Source organism: Falco naumanni, chromosome 9 (assembly GCF_017639655.2).
Source record: "Falco naumanni isolate bFalNau1 chromosome 9, bFalNau1.pat, whole genome shotgun sequence".
Classification (NCBI taxonomy): Eukaryota; Metazoa; Chordata; class Aves; order Falconiformes; family Falconidae; genus Falco; species Falco naumanni.
This window is the reverse complement of record NC_054062.1, coordinates 49,987,165-50,007,324: the sequence shown is the minus strand read 5'-3', so window position 1 is coordinate 50,007,324 and position 20,160 is coordinate 49,987,165. Positions and strand designations below refer to the sequence as shown.

Here is a 20,160-nt window from a genome sequence, read left to right as displayed (position 1 = left end):
TGGGAGAGGGCTTAGAACATCTAAAACTATTTGACTCCTCTTTGGTTTTGTGTTTTTTCCTTCAGAGATGCTAAATGTGGAAAAATCCAGTGTCAAGGAGGAGCAAATCGACCTGTAATTGGTACCAATGCAGTTTCCATAGAAACTAATATCCCACTTCAGGAAGGTGGCAAGATTCTGTGTCGAGGTACCCACGTGTATTTGGGTGATGATATGCCTGATCCTGGTCTTGTGCTGTCAGGAACCAAGTGTGAAGATGGAAAAGTAAGATTCTGAAATACTCCCAGACACGGAGAACATCACTACCCTCATGCTGCTAAGTATTTTGTACTAAACTGCCTAGGTTTTGATTTGGGATTATTTTTTTTTTCTTTCACAAAGGAATTGTTTCTCATGCTTACACTGAGTCAGACTTTTTACTCCCTTCTTTTGGCCAGTGTATTGGGTTACAGATTTGCAGATGCAATGCAAGTTGCTGAAGTTTATAATTGATTTTTTGAGGACAGTTCCAAGCATCTGTCCATGTAGGCTAGAGGTTTTCTGCAAAGCAAATACAGCAAAATACATTACAGGCTTCTTAATATATTTGTAAGGAGTTCAGTGGATTCACTTGCCTGGTGTTTATAGCATTGGAAAATAGTCATTAAGTTCACTTTAGGTTTTAAAATGTATTATACCTGCTGATTATGGCTCCCCCCCCCCCCCCCCCCCCCGAAAAGTTATCTCTGTGTGCACTGTAGGAAAAAATATAAACCCATTGCTCTTCAGCCACCAAAACTGATTTTTGCAGTGCTGTTTTGCAAACTTTGCGAACTATCCAATGTGAATGTATTCCAGATTTCATATGGCTATCTCATTCTTAGTTTTCCTTTTGTGAGAAAAGGAACAGAGAAAGACGGGAGACTGCCATGAGTTTACAGGGTGGGAGGAATGGAAAGGAGTCCAAGAGCTATTGAAATGAAAAAGGTTTCCATACCCTCAGTGGAATACTTGCAAAAAGAAGGGGGGAAAAAAAAAAAAAAAAGTGCTTTGATAGTTTGTGATAAATTCAAGCAAGCCTCTGAACTTCTGAATGCTTTTGAATTATTCTGGATTACCACACTGTATTGGGAACAGGTTTAAAATATGTCCCAAGTGAAACTACAGTTCTGTTACAGGAAAACAACCCTTACAACATTTCTAAGTCAATCTGTTATAAAATGTCTTTTCAAAGAAAATTCAGCGCTGGGAAAGCACCCCATTATGTTTTACTAATGAGTATTTAATCTTTCTAATCTATCTAATCATATACATACACACTATAGAATACACAGGCTAATACTTATGAAATTGTATGTTTTACTTCGAGGACATTAGTGCGTTTGTATTATGGATTAAGAATATGAATTTAAATATTCTTGAGTTTTCTAAGCTGAAGATACACAATTTGAAATGCAGCCATTTTAATGTGATCAAAATTCTGTGTGCTACCGCACTCTGAATATTTGAATTGTGAATGCTGCTGTAATCAGACCATATTCTCTACATGTGTGCGTGTTGATGCCAATTCGCTCTAATTTCCTTTCCATTTTTCCTTCTCCCCAGGGGATAAGTGCCCTGATTAAGCATCCCTGTCGTCTCCTTCAACACTGTTCCCTGCTTAATGCTAATTATTGTGACTGACTTTTATTACTACTGAACTGAACTCCAGTTAAACATGATCAAAATTGTGCGATGATTTCCTCCACCACCACCCCCTTTTTTTTTCCTGGCAATGTAGCATAGTAACAGATATTCCAGCCCTGATTTCTTCTTTTTTCATTTTTGAGTAGAATAACTTCTCATTACTGACATCTTCATCAGTCATTTGTTTGTTTGATGGTATTAGTAGATGGTGCTAATCTTGCTTTACCTCAATTTTCAGCTGTATTGGCAGAGTAAGGTTTACCTGTAATGACTGGAAAACAAAAAAAATTGAATGTTATTACTTGGTGTACGCTACTTGTTTACTTCTACTTCCTATATGATTATTATACTTTAAATATGGTTGCTATGTATTTGACACCAAAAAAAAATGTTTAGCTTGGGAAAACTCTTAGAAAGGTCTCAGTTTTGTTGAAGAACAATGATGAGCCCATACACATCAATGACCTCAGTTAAATATCCCGACTGTCCTGGGTCCAAGTTCTGTACTAGCATCAAAAAGTCTTGCACTATTGATATAAACAGAGCTATATTAATTTACACCACAAGGGAACCCAGACCTTTCCTTGAGGAATCATCTGCTGCTGTGAAGACGCAAATGCAGCCAGACAAGTACTGGAAGAATCCTGCTCGGTGCATTCCTAGTCCTGCAAAAATGCAAATTAGTGGTTTTTAAATTGGCTTAAAGAAACCCCAAACCCCAGTGGTTTACCACCAGTTCCACTTCAGTGAAACTGTGAGTGTTTATTTACACAAGCTCAGCATATCCACCAAATGTGAGCTATGTCTGAAATTCCATGTTGGCCAGGATGCCGATGGGGAGCAGAATTCAGCTTACACAGATTTGGACCTAAAAGACTGACAAAGCCTTTTACAAAGACAACACCACCTAATTCTGGTGTCCTTCTTGTCAATATAATGTTGTCAATGCAGCACGTGGGCTGGGACTTCTTTAACTGCTAAAAGGACAACTCATAGATTGATGAGCAGATTGTACAGAGAGGGACTTGCTGCCTTGTGGGCACCAGCAGGTCTGTTCCTCTTAAAATGCCTTTTCTCTTATTTTGCAGATTTGCCTTAATCGCCGGTGCCAGAACACAAGTGTGTTTGGTGTACATAAATGTGCAACAAAGTGCCATGGACGTGGAGTAAGCATTATAAGATATATATACACACACATATATATACACATATATAATATATATGTATATTATATATACACTTTTTTTTGATCACTCAATAAACACTGGACAAGAAATCATTTTATATAATAGCTTTGGGATCTATGATTGCTTGTAATATATCAAAGCCACTGCAATGCTTTTTTATTATGTATTTCCATTTTCAGTGTCCCTTGCATGAACTTCAAGAAATGAAATTATTTTTAAACAAAGACATATTTATCAGGTAGTGATTATCTTGTTCTTAATTAACAGCCTATGATAATAAGCAATTTTGTCATCTTCAAAGCAACTGTAAGTCTAACCTTCCTTCATAAAGAATTCTCATTAACATTTCAAAAAATACAGTTTCTATGTGGATACAGAGAAGTTATGTCTTTGAATAGAGAGTCAAATGAAAAAGCATTTCCAAAAGTATTAAAATAAAGTAAAACTATACTGAAGACTTTATAGGTATGAAAGTGGTGCAGAATGAAAAAAATGATGATATCAGTTAATAATATCAAAGTGGTTTGAAACCTAGTTTATATTATGGAAATGTTAATTATGTCAAGCTATGCCTTATTAACCTTGATTTGCTGATGATCTGTTTGTTTCTGTGAAAAGCTGTGGCAACGACACCAGAATGGCCATAGAAAATTCTCTGGCTTCTCCTGAGATGGAATTTTAATTTGCTTTAACTTGTTTTATCATCCCACATTTGAAAAAGTGAGCAGTGTTGATGGTGCTGCGTTCATCACTGTGCTGGAACGAGCGCTGGCTTAGCCCGGCATCTTTATGTCTGTACAGTGGAGAACCTCTGGTGACTCCTGAGTAACAAAAAATGACCTCGTGGAATTGTAGATGGGAACTCCTGTAGCACTTCGATCTGAAAAATAATGCTTAATGAATGATATTTTTAATTATTCTGCTGTCTTTGAAAAGTAAATCTTTTTCTTTTTGCGTTTTACATGGCCATAGCCAGTCTAAGCTATGAATGAGATTTTAATACTCTGCGGGCACAGCCAGTATGGTCCTTCTGAACGGCTGCCAGCTGACCTTGCCAGAAAAGTGCACATTTGCAAACTCTTATGAACTCACTAGCATCTTGCTGAGAAACCCATTTATTCATCTATTGTGTGGTGTCCCCACAGTGGTGGCAGATTAGTGATGATCAGTGTTAGCGCAGGGCTGAGGACCACATTGACAACTAGCCCTAAGCCCAGAAACGTTATTTAAAAATCAGTTTGAGCACCTACGTGTGACTGTGCCATCTCTTTCCTGTGCAACAATATTTTTTGGCCCATTCAGTTCTTGTGTTCGGCCGATACTGCTGGGAGCTTTAGCTTCTGTATTAGTCACACAGGCACTGCTTGGGTAGTAGCAAAAGGAAAAAAAAAAGTGGCCTTTCATGAGCAACCTGGTCTCATGGAAGGTGTCCCTGCCCATGGCAGGGGGGCTGGAGCTCGGTGATCCTTAAGGTCCCTTCCAACCCAAACTGTTCTGTGGTTCTATGGTTCTCTTGATGGGTGTTTGGGGCTGTGGGACCTCCTGAGGAAAAAAAGCTGTGAGTCTACCAGCTCCTTCTGCTCTGGGCAGTGGGAACAGGCTGATGTTGATGAAGGTCTCCAGTCCTTTGGAGCTCTCTCATTCTGCCGGGAGCATTTCGTAAATCAGGTCTTGCTAGTTGTTCCTTAACTCAGGTTAAACTCACCAGAACGCTCTGGACTGTATCTTTATGGGCAGTGCAGGTGTGATATCAAAGGGAGGGTTTCCTCAGCCCTGGTTCCAGTTTCACAAGTTCTTCCAGCACCTGATTCATCTCAGGGCCAGGGGTTCCGAGTACTGGAAAAATCAGTATGCAGCCTGGTGCAGCCTCGGTGGATAGGAGTGTTCAAGTGGGCTGACAAAGCTTTACAGCTTTAGTGGCACAGAAGGACTCTTGTTCAAGTGAAGGCAGAAGGAAAATAAGTTAGAAAGCAGATAATGTTGCTGCTGGAGGCAACAAGAGAATAAGACTAAAGAGGCAGGTGATTATCCTTATATTATTGAAGCTGTCAGCTGGTGCAACTCTAATGATCATCTGCCAAATAAATAATGCTTTTTTAGGATCCCTGTTACTCCATGGTGTCTTGCACTCAGAGTTGCTCTATGGCATCTTAGCTGTGCCAATAGCCAGATACCAGTGTATCTCTTTGCTTCTATAAGTTTTATTTCTTTCAGATGTGTCACTATCTGATTAGGAAGCCTTATCAGCCAGTGCTGCTCTCAGATGTATAGGGTAATCCTTTCCATGTTAAGCTATTTGTCTTGGTTTGCAGGTCTGCAACAATAAAAAGAACTGTCACTGCGAGGCTGACTGGGCCCCCCCCGTACTGTGACAAGCCAGGGTTTGGTGGCAGCATGGATAGTGGGCCAATTAGGCAAGCAGGTCAGTAGTACGATGCATGCTGTACCCCTTGTGTGCATGATAAAGAGTGGAAATGCAAAGTGTTGTCTTGTAAGCAATGAGCTTGCAAAACAGGGAGATAAGTCAGTAAATCAAATGGCTTAATCCAAACACATTGGCACCAGCTCGAAAATTTAGTGAAGCAAAACCAAGGCAGCCTGAGTGCATCAATTTTCTTGCATAACTAGAGGCACAGTGGTCCTGCTGGGTTCTGTTCTTTTCTTTGCCTTTCTTTTACTTTCCTTTCTGCCTTTCTTTTTGCCTTTCTTTGCTTCCCAAGACACGTGGTCAAGTTTAGTAGCTGACTGTAATAAGTAGGGAATAGTATTAATTTAAGCCAAGGATGAGGAGCTAACTCCTACACTTGAGCTAATCCTGTTGCCATGGTATATGAACATTGGAGTAATGTTGGATTCACCTTGAGATATGTCAAGCCCCAGCATTCTCCACTGAATGCATCAGGGCAGAAATACTTTACTGCACATGCAACCCGCTCCTGTAGCGATGTGCCTAATGAAGAGCAGATATTGCAATGGTTCTAAATGCAAAATTATTGCATAATCAAAAATTCAGCAATGTAGTTTATATCTTTCTTCTAAGGAGGTTCTTTTGTATTGTGGAAAATAGCAGCTTTCTGACCTTATCAGATTAAAACTAAACAGCTTCCACACATTTACCAGAAGTCGCTCTCACATATCACAGCAGTGGGAGGTGTGCATTTTGTATAACTTGTATTTCGGTTTCCCCTTGTTCAGTCTGCAGAACATTGGCTATGGTATCTTACTTCACCTCTGGCCAACCTCAGGAAGAATTAATTCTACACATTGTGAATTTTATAGGGTTTGATAATCAATCCACACTGATTTTTCTGCAGAGTGCTGCACCTGTAGTTCTGTAGAGGTGTTTCTGATTTACGTATGACTGTATGACAGGACAAGCAGTCTACTTGCCTGTACATATATAAACTAAAAGTCACTAGAAAATGATTTGCATGTTTTCATACGAATAATACTATTCAAAACCAAACTGGATTGTATTCTTTACATGCCATATCCTGCAGTGAATTGTAATGCTGAATTTATGACATTATGGTCATTTCCTTGGCAAAGTTTCACATTACGATTTTACTATTGAAAAATCTTTTTTTTTTAAATACCTACTGGTTGGTAAGATAGCAAAGGAACCATGCTCAGGAACTGAACAAGTTTGATTATTTGTGTGTTATATGTTTTCTTTCAAGATTTGCTCTAAATCATTACAGTCCTTTTTCAACTTACGTGAAAGCTAAGCATCTAGGGAGCTATGAAATATATTATAATAACATGCTGCACAGACAACAATAACTGGACAAGACAAACTATCTTTGATAATTCTTGCATTTTGTGTTTTGGAAGCCATCACTTCAATTTAACAGAAAACTTTTTTAGCAATAGTTTAATATATTGTGGTAGCTTCACCATTTTTCTCTAGAGTGCTACATTTAATAATACTGGGAATAAACAAATATAGAAATTGCTAGAGGACATAATTTTCTATAGCTGACACGGATTTAAATATGAACACTTGATGAGGTGGTTTAGCTTATGATCTGAGTTTGTACATCTCTAAATCAATTACAGAAGGATTAGCTCAATAAAATACTTTCATCTTAGTCAAGAAAGGCACATGGTCTCATTAGTATTTAGTAACTGATTTTACCCAGCTGACTTAAAACTAACCTATGTGTTTGACACTATAATATTTTTGTTCTTACAAAGATGCCTTAAATATTTGATTGTTAGGTAGAGTTAATTAATTAAAATTGCATAATCTTAGCTTCTTGATTTTATTCATCTTTTGGAGATGGTGAAGGATTTATTATTCTGCACTGCTGTAAGGTGCCCCCCCAGCCCCATGTGTAGCTTGCTCAGCCAGTGTGGCTGGCTGCGTTCACCAGCATCCCGGCGAGCTTAGGCCATTAGATGAGAGCCAGCTGGCTGGAAATCCATCAGGATAAGACTGAGACAGTGATGATAGGTTACCAGAGCAAAGATTAAAGATGTTTCTCCTGCTGTGGGAGTGTGCATTTTTTAGTCAGCAGTCCTGAAGAAACACAACATCCTCTCTTCCAGGCAATGATCATATCACGTATCTGTAACAATCAGAGCTGCTGCTTCGCTCTTCCTATAAATAAGGCTTTCTTTCAGCTGCAAGTCTCTACTCAGGGTTCATTATACCGTTGTGCCTCACTTAGGTCCCAGCAAGGTACTTAGAGCAGCTTAAAACACTCTGAAAAGGGGAACAGGTACAGAAGGCTGCGGCCCCCCGCTAAGCAGAGCATCCCTAGGAGGGCACACAGCACCGCTGCTGAAGGCTGCCCTTCAGCTCCTTGCTTGCCTCCAGATTCGATTTGACAGCTGTCTGGGCTGGGCCACACTGGTCCAGATTTCAGACTGTTTGCCCAGTCTTAAAATGCATTGAAAACCTTAAAATCTGGTGATAAAGGAGCTTGCGTCACTGCTTACCTCTGAGGGACAGAATATTTAAAACTTTACACTTTTAACGTGTTTGCACGTTATTTAATATTTAAAAGTTTGCACAATCTAGGTATTTCTGTCCCTTTTCTCTCCCTCTCAGCCTCTGTCTGCTACCCTGGCAGCCAGTGAAGAAGGTGCCAGCTGGCATTGCTACAGCCATCACCCTGTGGGTGGCTGGTGCAGCCAGCAGCCGGTTAGGTGACAACCCAAGCAAGACCTGAACACAGGGGCAGAGAGAGTACACAGAGATGCTCATGCCTGGACCCAGATATCTGACTAGAATAGAACAGTTCAGTTGGAAGGGATGGACAGCATTATATGTTAACCGATTTTTCCCCAATGTTTAGGAAATAACTTTAAACCAGGCCAAAATTCAAGCACCAGGATAGAGTTTATTAGTCTTTCATTCATGGTTTATTCACTTCACCTGCATTGCAGTTGGAAACGCGGCCCAGGCAGCAATGTCCCTCTCCAGACACACAATACATTTCAGTGAAGATGGCTCTGGGTAGAAGTTAACTCCATGTGTTTTGTTGCAGATAATAAGAGTTTAACCATAGGAGTGTTGATAACCATCCTGTGCCTGATCTTTGCTGGATCAGTCATGTATCTGAAAAGGAAAACTTTCATGAGATGGTTGTTTACAAGTAAAAAGACAACCATAGAGAAACTAAGGTATGAACATTTTCTCTAATTATACTTTTAATAGATATTAGTGGAAAGTAGCTGTAAACAAGGCAGCTGTCACCTTGAGGTTCATTGCAGAACGGTGTGATTACGTTAGAAAGAGCCAGCCTGAACAAAAATATGCACCAGGTATTAACAGCAGTGGTTTTCCTGGTTTCGTTTAACTTTATTGATGGTCAGTAAATAATGTAGATTTTGGTTTGACTCCATACCTCTTTTCTTTTGTGATAAAAAAAAAAAAAAAATCAAGAAGTGAAGGAAGTATTGCCTTTATTTTCATTTGCTTGAATTAGCTTCATTACATTGCATGGCCTTTTATACAAACTCAGTCGAGTCAGCTGAAACCTTCATATTTGAGGTCATTACTGTTTAAATGCTACATTCATTAGAATAGTCTCTTGGGTGTTACAAAGCTGCATTTCCACAGATTGCAGAAGCTAATTTAACAGACTACTGGTTTCCAAAAAATCAATATTTATTTTTATTCTTGCAGGAGTGCTAGACAATTTTTACTTTCCGTATTTACTATAAAAAAGTCAGAAAGTCCTTGCAAAACCTCATTCTGAAAAAAAGGCTACTGTTTAAAAAATTTTATAATGCAGAATGTTGTGTTCAGTAAGTATATGTTTGTATTGCAGGTCTGTGACTCCAGCAAGACCTTCCAGTTCAGCTGAGCCTAATCATGTTCATACCACATCTCTCAGTAAAAATCTCATCGTGAAGCCACAAAATACAAACATGCAAAAAGTGAGTCCCTAAATAATTTAGCTGTGGGGTTTTCTATTAAAAAAAGGGGGGGTGGAGGGCAGGGGTGTTCTATAATTTGGATCATCATCTAAGTAATCTATTACAACACAATTATTACACAATCTTAATATCATGTAGAACTAACAACATGTAAAATGGGAGATGATGTAGTCTTCAAAATACATTTATGGCTTTCAAGTTTTAGACAAGTGGAGGTGTCAAGTGCAGAAAAGAAATATTTAGTCTCCAGGATAGAGCCTGCTGGCTTACACCACAACACAACATCCAAACGGTGAAGGATTAGTGCTCGAGTAAGATTCCAGAAGTTGTTAATTGCTTCTCTGGTTGAACATGTGTTGAAGGTAGATGAAAGCAGACTAGAAGAGAAAAGCAAACAAATAACATATGTTTTAAAGTAGCAATGCTTGTGTCAACTCTTGAAGTTCGTAAGTTTTGGTTGTTTGGGTTTTTTTTCAGAGAGATGGTCCAAGGAGACCGCTGCCGTATCAGATCATTGATATTAGTAACCCCGTGAAGACACATGATTTGCCACAATTAAAAACACCGCAGCGAGTCCTACCACCCCTTCCCCAGCCGCCGTGTCACCATGCTGTGCCTGAAAGACCCTTGCCAGTTAACCCTTCGCTGAGGCTTGCCCAGGTAACCATTGAGTTTTCTTTAAGCTTCTCTTCTATTTAATATTTACTGTGTATCTGCATGTATTAAAGAGGAATTAAGTGTTTTCTCGTATCTCATACTGGCCTTTTTCCCCCAGTATTTCCTTTATACTTTGTACAAGTTTAGAAATGTGGTGTAGGTATATCGCTTTATGCCAGCTGAGGCTGTGATCCTAAAATTTAGGATCCTGAACTCTCTCTTCACCACTCAAGACACAAATGTATAAACAAGCTCCCTATAACAGGCAAACACAGGCTCATCTTGCCAGCTGCCCCACCGGAGGGGAAGCTGTAGGTTTGTTAGCAAGGTGCCAAATACAGCGATATCGTTTAGGAAGTCAAGCTGCAGATGTCTTGCAGAAGAGCAAAAGGTATATTAGCTTGATGTGCTTCTGTTCTGCCAAGGGGTGCATGAACTGGATGTGTTTTTTCCAGAGCACAGACCTGAAAAGCAGATTTTGTAATTACCCACACTATTTCATGCAGATGTACCTTTCACTGCAATGTTTAAATAGAGCTCGTAGCCCATGTTTTTGTAATAAGATGCATCTCAAGGCAATGTTCAGGGCAGATTAAGTTGTCTGTGCAGTTGTCTATATTAAATTGTCCCTTTCTTGTCACCGGCTTCTCCTTTCTGGTTGCATTTGTGGAGTGACTGTGTCTAAGCAAAGGGAATAGGGCACCCAGCTATTTCTGTTTTGTAGACGTTGTGCTATTCTGGATATAACACGAGATTAAAATGAGGTGAATGTTGTTATCTCCAAGCGTTCTTAAATGAGTATCACATCGATTTGGATGCACATACTGCAAATCTGTACTCAGACAGGCACAGGCACTCAAGACACAGCTATCTGAACCTGGCTAGGATGGCCAAAGATGGAGCACCTTCCTCCTGCAGTAACCTTGTGAGCTACTCTGAGGTGCTTTCCCAGTGATTTAGAAGGTGTGGCTATGAGAAACTGTTGCTGAAATGCAGTGCTTTGAAAACTGGCTGTAAAAATAACACAGAACCAAAAAGGGGTGAGAGCGCTGAGATACCACGGCATGTATTATGACAGCAGAAAAAGTGTATCTAGTTTTAATTTTGTCTAAGTCTGAACACTGAACCACTCAGACCAACTTTTATAAGTGTAGCCAGTTTGTTAACAGCTATCCAAGTATTTAAGCTTTTTCTTCTTGCATTTTCTGTCTTGCTCATAATTTATTTTCCTTTTCAGGGGAATGGGAAATCCTGATTCTTTCTAAAATCAATTTTATAGGAAATCTGAAGTAGTATTGGTTCATGTTGCTTTTGCCTTTAGCTCCAATGGTTTTGTTGTTTATTTTCTTGCATTCCTTAAAATATTCTGCATATTCCACAGTGGGCAAAGTTAAGACTTTACGTGCAAGTGCTTTTCTGTTCCTTAATCAAATGATTCCATTTAAAAAAAATAAAATTCTTCTATTTCTTCTCATCTAGCAACTTACAAGTTTATGCTGTCTCCTACTAGCAGAAGACAGCTGGAGAAAAGGCTTTCCAAGAAAAAGTAACCATTTCTCATTCTGATGGTGCATCTGTACCTGCCCCAGCCTGTCACCACACATCAAAGCAGCCCCATGCACCACTGCAATTCATGTTCCTGAGCGCTCTCCCCTTCAAATCCCATACAAAGTGCAGGGTAGAATACCAGATTTCTAGTGCTATCATTACCAAAGACTGACAGATCAGAAACTGCTAAAAAGCTTTTAATTTTGGCAGCCTAAATTAATTGTGACAGTTACTCTAACAATCAAAGTATCTCTGGTTACAATTTTCAGTTGCTGCATGAAACAGAAATAGGACGAGCAGAGGGTCAACTCAAGGCAGCCTGGTGAATAATCGAGAGTGGCTTATTTCCAAATTATGTCCATAACCTCAATTCAAGATTGTCAGAAACAGCTACTTTTTATATCCTAAAGACACAGAAAACACTGTGGGGAAGAAAATTCTTTCTTCTGAAGTTAACAATTTTACTCCCTCAAAGCTTGGAAGAAGTAAATTACCTTGAGAATAGTTTTGGTCTCGTTTATATAGGTACTGCCTAATGTATTGCTTCAGCACTGTCTTGGAAGTGCATCCATCAGGTCATCAAGAGGAAGCGCTTTACAAATAATTGCTACATTCACAATATCACGCAGATGCTCAGTGCTGCAGTACAGTGCTGAAGAGTACCTGAAGCCATTCACCGTTCCTCTGGCTTCACAGCTGCCTCCTGCTTCTCCCTTCGGAGAGGTAGATTTAAGCTTGAGCTCCTTTCCTGCTGCCTCTGGGCTTATAGCAGTGGACAGCTAAGGCACAACATACCGAGTAGAGTCGAAGACAAACCTTGTATCTTCTAGTGTCTGTTGAGACAGCAAGGAATGAATTAATATTTTGCTATAAAATTTCCTTCCAGGTGTAAGTAAAATAATAAAAAACCCCACCACCGCAACAACAAATCCACCCCAAAAAATCACTTAGCAAACACACTGTTGCCGAGTTTAATATTTAACAAGCTTTTGACTGATAAACAGCTTTTTCTTCTTTCAGGTGCTCTCGCAAGGCAAACAGACTTGTATTTACAGGCTAGATTCACAGTCAATATAAATCAGCACAGCACCACTGAAATCAAGGAACCAGGGCAGGTTTATCCTAACCGTGGGCTCAGTCCGTGCGTTCCGATTCGATCGCTTCCACTTGCCGTTGTTACCGTTAGCAGTCAGTTACTGCCTCCACTACTGTCATCGTCTTATTACCAAAATATATCTCCCATTTTACAGGTCGTCCTTATGACAGGAAATATAGCTGTGGATTTTTCCTTTTCCCCTAGCAAATCTGAGCTGGGCTCACCTTCGGCTCGTTCTGCCACCGTTACTCCCGTGAATACCTCTCCTATGACACCTCACACTGGCTTCAGACACGGAGGGCTAACACAGATTAAGTGCCCATCTAAATAGATTGAGGGAGACACCGCTTCTCATCCAGTGCATTTCAAGCAAGAACTGTCTTCCAGTTGCTTATTTAAAAACCAGTGACAAAAACTAAAGCTTCGTGCACCTGATGTCTTTGTAGCTGCTCAGTGTGAGAATTACGTTTTCCTTCCTAGCAGAGCTGTAAAAAGATCGTGACAATATTTAAAACAATACTTTCCCAAATACAGACACTGAATGCATTAAATGCTAAGTTATTGATATAAAACTGGACAAAGAAATCCATCCTTAAACTCTTTGTATTGAAGAGCTGAAGCTCGCTCTGCAGGGGGGGGAAATGGGCTGGGAGAAAGGCTGGAGCAGCGAAGCAGGGAGGCACAGCCATGGTGGTACTATGAGCTGTGCTACGGGCTTGTCGGGACACCAGGTTTCCATGCACATTAACATGCAAAGCTGTATCAATTTGGCATATAAAGAACATAAAATACCACCCTATAATCAGTTTGAGGGAGAGGATTTCATTCTTCAAATATATTTTCCTCTGCTTCTAAGGATGCATGTTTTCCTGGTGCTTGTGGCTCCTTTCTATGAAGGACTCCTCCGTTTTGCTTCATCTCAGTCATTGCACATTCTCCATCCCCATTTTTATGTGAATTTCCTCCTTTTTTTCCCTTTTTCCCCATTTCCTCTTTCTTTTACCCTTTCTTACCAGCTTCCTACATTAGACTTTCTGTCAAGCCACTTTGCTGCTTTCTCCTTCAGGATATCAACTCAAGGATGACATTTTTACAAGCCCTAGGGAAACAAACAAAATAAATAATCACATGTTGGGCTTGTATACCTATCAGAGTTATATTTACAGTATGATTGCTGTTTCAACATACTTCCTCACTTGGATGCTTCTAGAATAGGAGGGCCTAAAGAATTAGTTTGGCTTAGGCATCAAAGATTGCCTTAATGAGAGGATGCTCACCCCACAGCTGAAGAACTGTTCTAGATCAGCACATTTCAGCCAGTTTCCCCCACAAACAGGGAGAAAAATGCAACTGATAGGATCCCATTAGTACTTAGCTGCTCTGAGTTTCTCAGAAAGTCAGTCTCTCCCAACTATCAGGTGTTGCAGGTCATGAATAGACATTGGACACAGCTAATAAACACACAAGCAAATAAACAAGGAGAGTTCTTCTCTCTTTTTGTTCATTTATCCTTACCAGATCTTAAGCTCTTCAGACCTTTGTTTCTCTGGGCTGCTGAGCCTGGATCCGTTCCTCTTCCCAATTACGGCACCTAATCACTCTGCCAACTGAAGAGTAAATGCAAATCATCCAACAACAATTAGGGACTGATCAAGCAAACAGCTGAATGCTCGTGTGATCGGACTAATTCGTGTGATGTAAAAGTACTTGAGGGAAAAGGCCACTTCAGTGAAGGCAGTCAAGGGAATAAAGCCTTTATGGTGTTCAAAGATGCATTTTTTATTTGCTGTCTTTATAATGGTGACATTTGTGCGTTTGTTACTTTTCTTTGAAATGTTATCACCCCTGAGGTGATGATTCATACACTCTTCCATGTTAACAAAATTATTACAGAAGCAACTTCTATTTATATGTTACTGTATAGTTTACTGTACTTTACAAGATGATGCTTGTAAGCTCTTCTTGTTTCTTTTTGATCAACTTTAGTGACAATAGTTATGGGAAACTAAGAGTAAAATACTTAGAAAAAGCACAACCACACAGTTCAAGTAGTAGACGGATCTCAAATGGGTTTTTTTGATGCACTGTAGAATTTTTGTGTGCCCTGAGCAAGTCACTTAATCTACCCCAAAAACTATGAAGAGATAATTCAGTTATTTTAAAAGTATCAGTTTCTGCTGTGCTCTAATTTGTTCCAAACCAGTATATTTCACTTCAAAACACACCCATTAAGATTTCATTGTGTAAGAAATTTAGTGCACAAAGTAAACTTTGGTTAAGAAATCCTGATGGTAAGATTTCTTCTCTGAGTTGTTTTAAGGTTCTAGTTCTCTATCATGGGAAACGATCATGTTTTGAAGAACTTCCTTTGCTAGTGTTTAATTAAACTCCTTGACTTCCAACAGGATAACCCTATGAGATAAAGCCACATACAGTATTTACCAGCATGCTGTTTGTTTAATCATTTTCCAGGCCTGATTATTTCATGAATATTCACGATTAAATTTACTCCCAAAGACAGAGCTCACAAACTTCTTATAGCCAGGTATGTTTATCTTGGTGTCGTGGTTTAACCCTGGCTGGCAACCAAGCCCCACGCAGCCGCTTGATCCCCCCACCTAGGGGCATGGGAAGGAGGATCGGAAAGGAATGTAAAACTCAAGGGTTGAGATAAGAAGAATTGAATAGGTAAAGCAAATGCTGCACGCCCAAGCAAAGCAAAGCAAACCCGGGAATTCATCCCCCACTGCCCACGGGCAGGCAGGTGTCCGGCCATCCCCAGGGCAGCCGGGCTCCACCACACCTAACGGCTACTCGGCTACTCGGGAAGACAAACGCCACAATGCCAAACGTCCCCCCTTCCTTCTTCTTCCCCCAGTTTATACACTCAGCATGACGCCGTATGGTATGGAATGTCCCTTTGGCCAGTTGGGGTCACCTGTCCTGGCTGTGTCCCCTCCCAATTTCCAGTGGCCCCCCAGCCCTCTGGCTGGCAGGGCCCAGGAAACCGAAAAGTCCTTGATTTAGTATAAACATCACCCAGCAACAACTGAAACCATCAGCGGAGTTATCACCAATGTTCTCACATCAGAGCCAAAACCCAGCACTGTACTGGCTACTAAGATGAAAATTAACTCTATCCCAGCTGAAGCCTGGACACTTGGTTTACAGCGGAAAGTCTTCTGGATGAAAGTCAAAAATAATTTTTATACTTCATATGAGATTTGGCTATAACAATAAGTTAAAATAAAAATTTTTGTTCATGTTGCTATTTCTGATTCACTCAAGAACTAGTACATGTTAGGCTGAAAGTGAAGAGGAAGAGGGACGTTACGTACAGCTTTAAAATGTAGTTTGTGATAAATTTCAAATGACTATATATGAGGTTTACTTAAGCTCCCATATTTTCTTCCTTATCAAAATGCCTACTGATATCAGTCTGCATTTCCTTCTAAGAGGAGCAAACATTTGCCATGAAAAGTAAGTAAACAAAGGGATGCTGAAAAGTAATAATGATAAGTTGTACTTTATTCCGGAGCAATTTGTGCCTCTGATTGTTTCTTTTGATTACATCTTTCAGAGGATCTTTAACAAGATTGTGCTTGTAAACTCTTGTTTCTTTTTGGTCCATTTTACTAATGATGGTTATGGCAAACTAATAATAAAGAGTAAAATACTTAGAAAAAGCACAACTATGCAGTTCAAATAGCAGATGGATCTGAAGTGAATTTTTGGGTATATTGGAGAGGTTTTGTGTGCCCCGAGCAAGTCACTTAATCTATCCCAGTTCTTCATAACGAAGACCACAAATAGACATGTTACCATGTTTGCAGTGTTTCAGGGACCACACAGAAGAGACATTAGCTCATGCCTGACAGCAGATGACTTCTGTTCTTCATTAATGAATCATTTAATGCCACAGAATGAAAGCACAGCAGCATCTCTAAAAAAAATTCCACAGATGCTACCAATTCAAACTGCACTTGAGCAGTTTATTTTTGTGGTCATCTGAATTTGCATTTTGAAGTCATTTCTAGTATTTCCATCTTTCTATCTGACCACTTCAACAATGTTATGTATTCAGTCTATGTTGTTTTCATTTACCAGTAATTAATCATTAACTCCAGTATAGATGCACGCAGTATTTCTAGAGGAAAGAATAAATAAAAAAAAAATAAAAAAAACCAAACCAGAATCATTAAAATATAGTATTAAATGTTTGTTTTAAAATGTATGTGCCTGTTTATTAAAAATAAGTTGTGGCTTACTCATTTCAATATATCTGGTCACAATTACTCCAAACTTATCCTATTGGTTGTTGCTATGTTGAGTGTGTTATGTCCATTCCAAAGACTAACGTGGCCTCCTGGTTTACAACAGGAAAGCCACAAGCCAGACCCTCCGCGGAAGCCTCTGCCAGCAGACCCTCTGACCAAAGTGCGCTACAGCAGCGCCTGCACCGCAGCACCCGGGCACGCGAAAGCTCTGCCTCACATTACTCCTGTAAGGTCAGTCCTCCTAATCAAAATGCCTTGATTTATAGCACTTCCTTCAATGACAGGTCTAAAATGTCTTGAGTAGTTCTGCCCTGCCGTTAAGTATTGCCGAGAGCTACTCAACAGCCATTTTCCACCAGCACAATCCCACTGGCTTCCCCAGAAATAGGAGAATTTATGAGACGTACGATGATTTGACTGTATAAACATCTGTGTGTTTATAGAAAATGCCCAACAAATAAAATTCCTTGCAAAAGAAAAGCGATAATAAGCACCAATTTCAAGAGACACCAAGCTCTTGCAGAAAGAAAAAAAAAAAAAATCCTACTCAGACCACCTACGGAATTAGGCTGAGAACTGAATGCTGGTAAGATCAGCCACCAACAAAAGCAATTTTCTGTTCACACATTTCACAGTGGAATATCAATTTCTATCGCCTGAAAATAATAACCCAGACTTTCAGAAAGCACACAAATAGTACAATTCAAAACAAAGGATACTGAAAAAAAATACTCTGGAAGTGAAATAACTATGCCCAGTGTTAATGGGCACAATCAATGATATTTTCTTACTCGATATTCTTCAGTTTCCTATGAATAAAAAGTGAGCTCAAAGGAAGATAAAAGTAGTGGTTTAAGCTGCTAGCGAGGCACTTAATTGCTCAGAAAAATTAACAACAGAATCAAGTTAGTTTGCTAATACTCCTAGCAAAAAGACTGCAGGAGTGAACTTTAATTAAGCTCCTGGTTGTCCATCCTAGTAAGATATTCTGAAAGTAATAACATTTCAAGCTGATAACTACAACTTTCTGAAACCTACTGCCATTGTACAACATTAAGTAGCATTTTTGAACAGGTGCAAAACTGATGAGCAGTCAAAGACATAAAGAGTTTAAAGAACCACACCAGAAATATGGAGCTAAGCTGATCCCGCTGGCCAGGCAGCATGTAAAATATGAACCGGTGGGAGAAAAAAAATAAAATAAGAAATTTGCTGGTACCATTTACACTTCTTGATGAGGCTTGTGTATATAGTACCATGTCAGATCTCCTCGCAGTATGAGAGTCCCATGCTATGTGTCTGAAGTTGTTGGGTAATTATGAGAGGTTTTACCGTTCACCTTCATGCCTCAGGAATGATACTGGCAGTGAGAAACAGCAAAAGGTTAAATAACTCTTTACCATTTTCTTTCTTTCCAACAGACCTGCTCCTAAACATCCACCACAGGTATCCAGGTCCAGCAACACTGCTGATGTGAAATGACTAGACAATCTGACACCTTGATTTTAAAAAGTGAAGACAGAAGTTTGCACTATCTTTACACTCCAGCTGGAGTTCATTTTTATGACAATACTTAGAATTTTTAATGTTTAAAACAGCATTATTTTTAAGAATTCTGAGCTACTGCCTTTGGTGCTGTGCTGTGCTATGGTGCTCTGTATACTTGCTCAGGTACTTGTAAATTATTAATTTATGTTGAATATTTATTACAGTGCAGTGCACTGTAGTAGATATTTTTACCATAGCTGAGTTTTCCTAAAAAGGAAGCCTTTTTTCTAATACTTCATTGAACTTGAATAATTCTGCTCTATTGGTCCTACATAGAGTTTTTAGTTTTGATCTCTTCTTTAAGGAGTGCTGATACTCATGGATAAATCAAATGTATAAACAACTCAATCTCAATGATCCACAGCAAACTTTTGAATAAGTATGTCAGGGTAAAAAAAAAAAAGAAAAAAAGAAAAAAAAATCTTTTCTGGAACATGGTGAAATGCCCAATATCTGCACACAGATGTGTAACATGTATTTAACCAAAGTATCGCTCAGTGTTAGCAGCTGTACTGTAATTTCAGTTTTCACGTTACTGTTTGAAAGCACCGAGAAATCCGTGCTGAAGGAGGATGCATTCACTTTGGACAAGTTCTCTTACTGAAGTACTGTATATCATAAAACTGTATTTTTTTTAACCTCATTTTCCTCAAACTCAATACAGTTAGTACATATTAATGCAGATACCAGGCCTCCCAGTGTTGTTACCTTTTTGGTGCTTTGGTAATTAAATTCAGCTGTACTGTGCAAGGCAGTACCATCTCACTATGTTGCATAGCTGTCCTGTTTAGACTGACGATATGTTACACGCAGGGGGTGGGGGGAAACCAAGCATTACAAAGAATTACGTTTTAAGAATCAGCTATTATACTTCTCTCTTTTGCCTCATTGCTCTGCTTATCAACTGTATTTTGCATATTTACTACTGTTTTGTATTTAACTTCTAAAATATTGTTCTGAGTTTCTTAATTTTCAAATCAAAATTTCTATTTTAATACATAGACTTTGGTTATCCTAAGACATAGGGGGGGAAAATCATCTCTTTAGTATGTGGTAGCATTACATCTGATCTCTCTGTACCTTCTCGTTAGCACTGCTGAATACAGTTGTTTCACCTATGCTGTAATAAAAACATTTTTCAAATATCAGTTGAAATAGAGGGAGAAGGAACTATTACCTTACATAGGTTAGTTTCCTCATTGCTTGTAGTTTTTGTTTCTTTAAGCAAAAATAAAAGCATTGATAGAAACGTGGATCTCATTTCAGTAAGTGTAATTGTATTTAATTTTCCCAGTTATTCCCCATTGTAGCCATATAGCACACTCATGTTTATTGATAAACTGAATAAACCAAAATAAACCAGTTTAGTTTGTTGCTGAATAGCAAAGTAAATGCTTCACAAAAGCGTTTCAATTCTTAAAGTGATTCTAATAGCAACAACAGTGCTTTATGGTCAGAGAATCACTACAGCAACAGTAGGATGCTAACTAGGCTCAGCAATGCAGTTGGAACCAAAATGATGCTTTTTTATGTATTTTATGTTTTTCATATTTAAAGCACTAATTTCTTCCCATCAACAGTAGCTTTATATCTAAAATGGGGTGGGGTGAGCGGGCGCCTCAGTTTGAAACAGACACGATCTCAACTTGCTTGTTCGAAAACTCTCATTTTTAGAATGAGATGTCAACATGCTGTATCAACATGTTTCTGATCACTGCTGAAAATCGTCAGATCAAACTGTCAGTAGTGACAGAAGAAGGTGAAATTAAATGACTAAAAATCTGTATTATCT

General features: G+C 39.2%; 1 protein-coding gene across 1 annotated transcript in view; it reads left to right on the top strand.

Annotated features, from left to right (window-relative positions):
• The window catches only part of ADAM12 (ADAM metallopeptidase domain 12), a 187,631-nt gene extending 167,900 nt beyond the window's left edge, over positions 1-19,731 (top strand). Inside the window, 9 exon segments of the mRNA XM_040607235.1 lie at positions 66-264; positions 2,754-2,831; positions 5,165-5,209; positions 5,211-5,274; positions 8,348-8,483; positions 9,134-9,242; positions 9,720-9,902; positions 16,924-17,051; positions 18,242-19,731. Of these exon segments, the coding sequence (XP_040463169.1) occupies positions 66-264; positions 2,754-2,831; positions 5,165-5,209; positions 5,211-5,274; positions 8,348-8,483; positions 9,134-9,242; positions 9,720-9,902; positions 16,924-17,051; positions 18,242-18,302 (1,003 nt within the window). The 3' untranslated portion in view covers positions 18,303-19,731.
• The last annotated feature ends 429 nt before the right edge of the window (positions 19,732-20,160 follow it).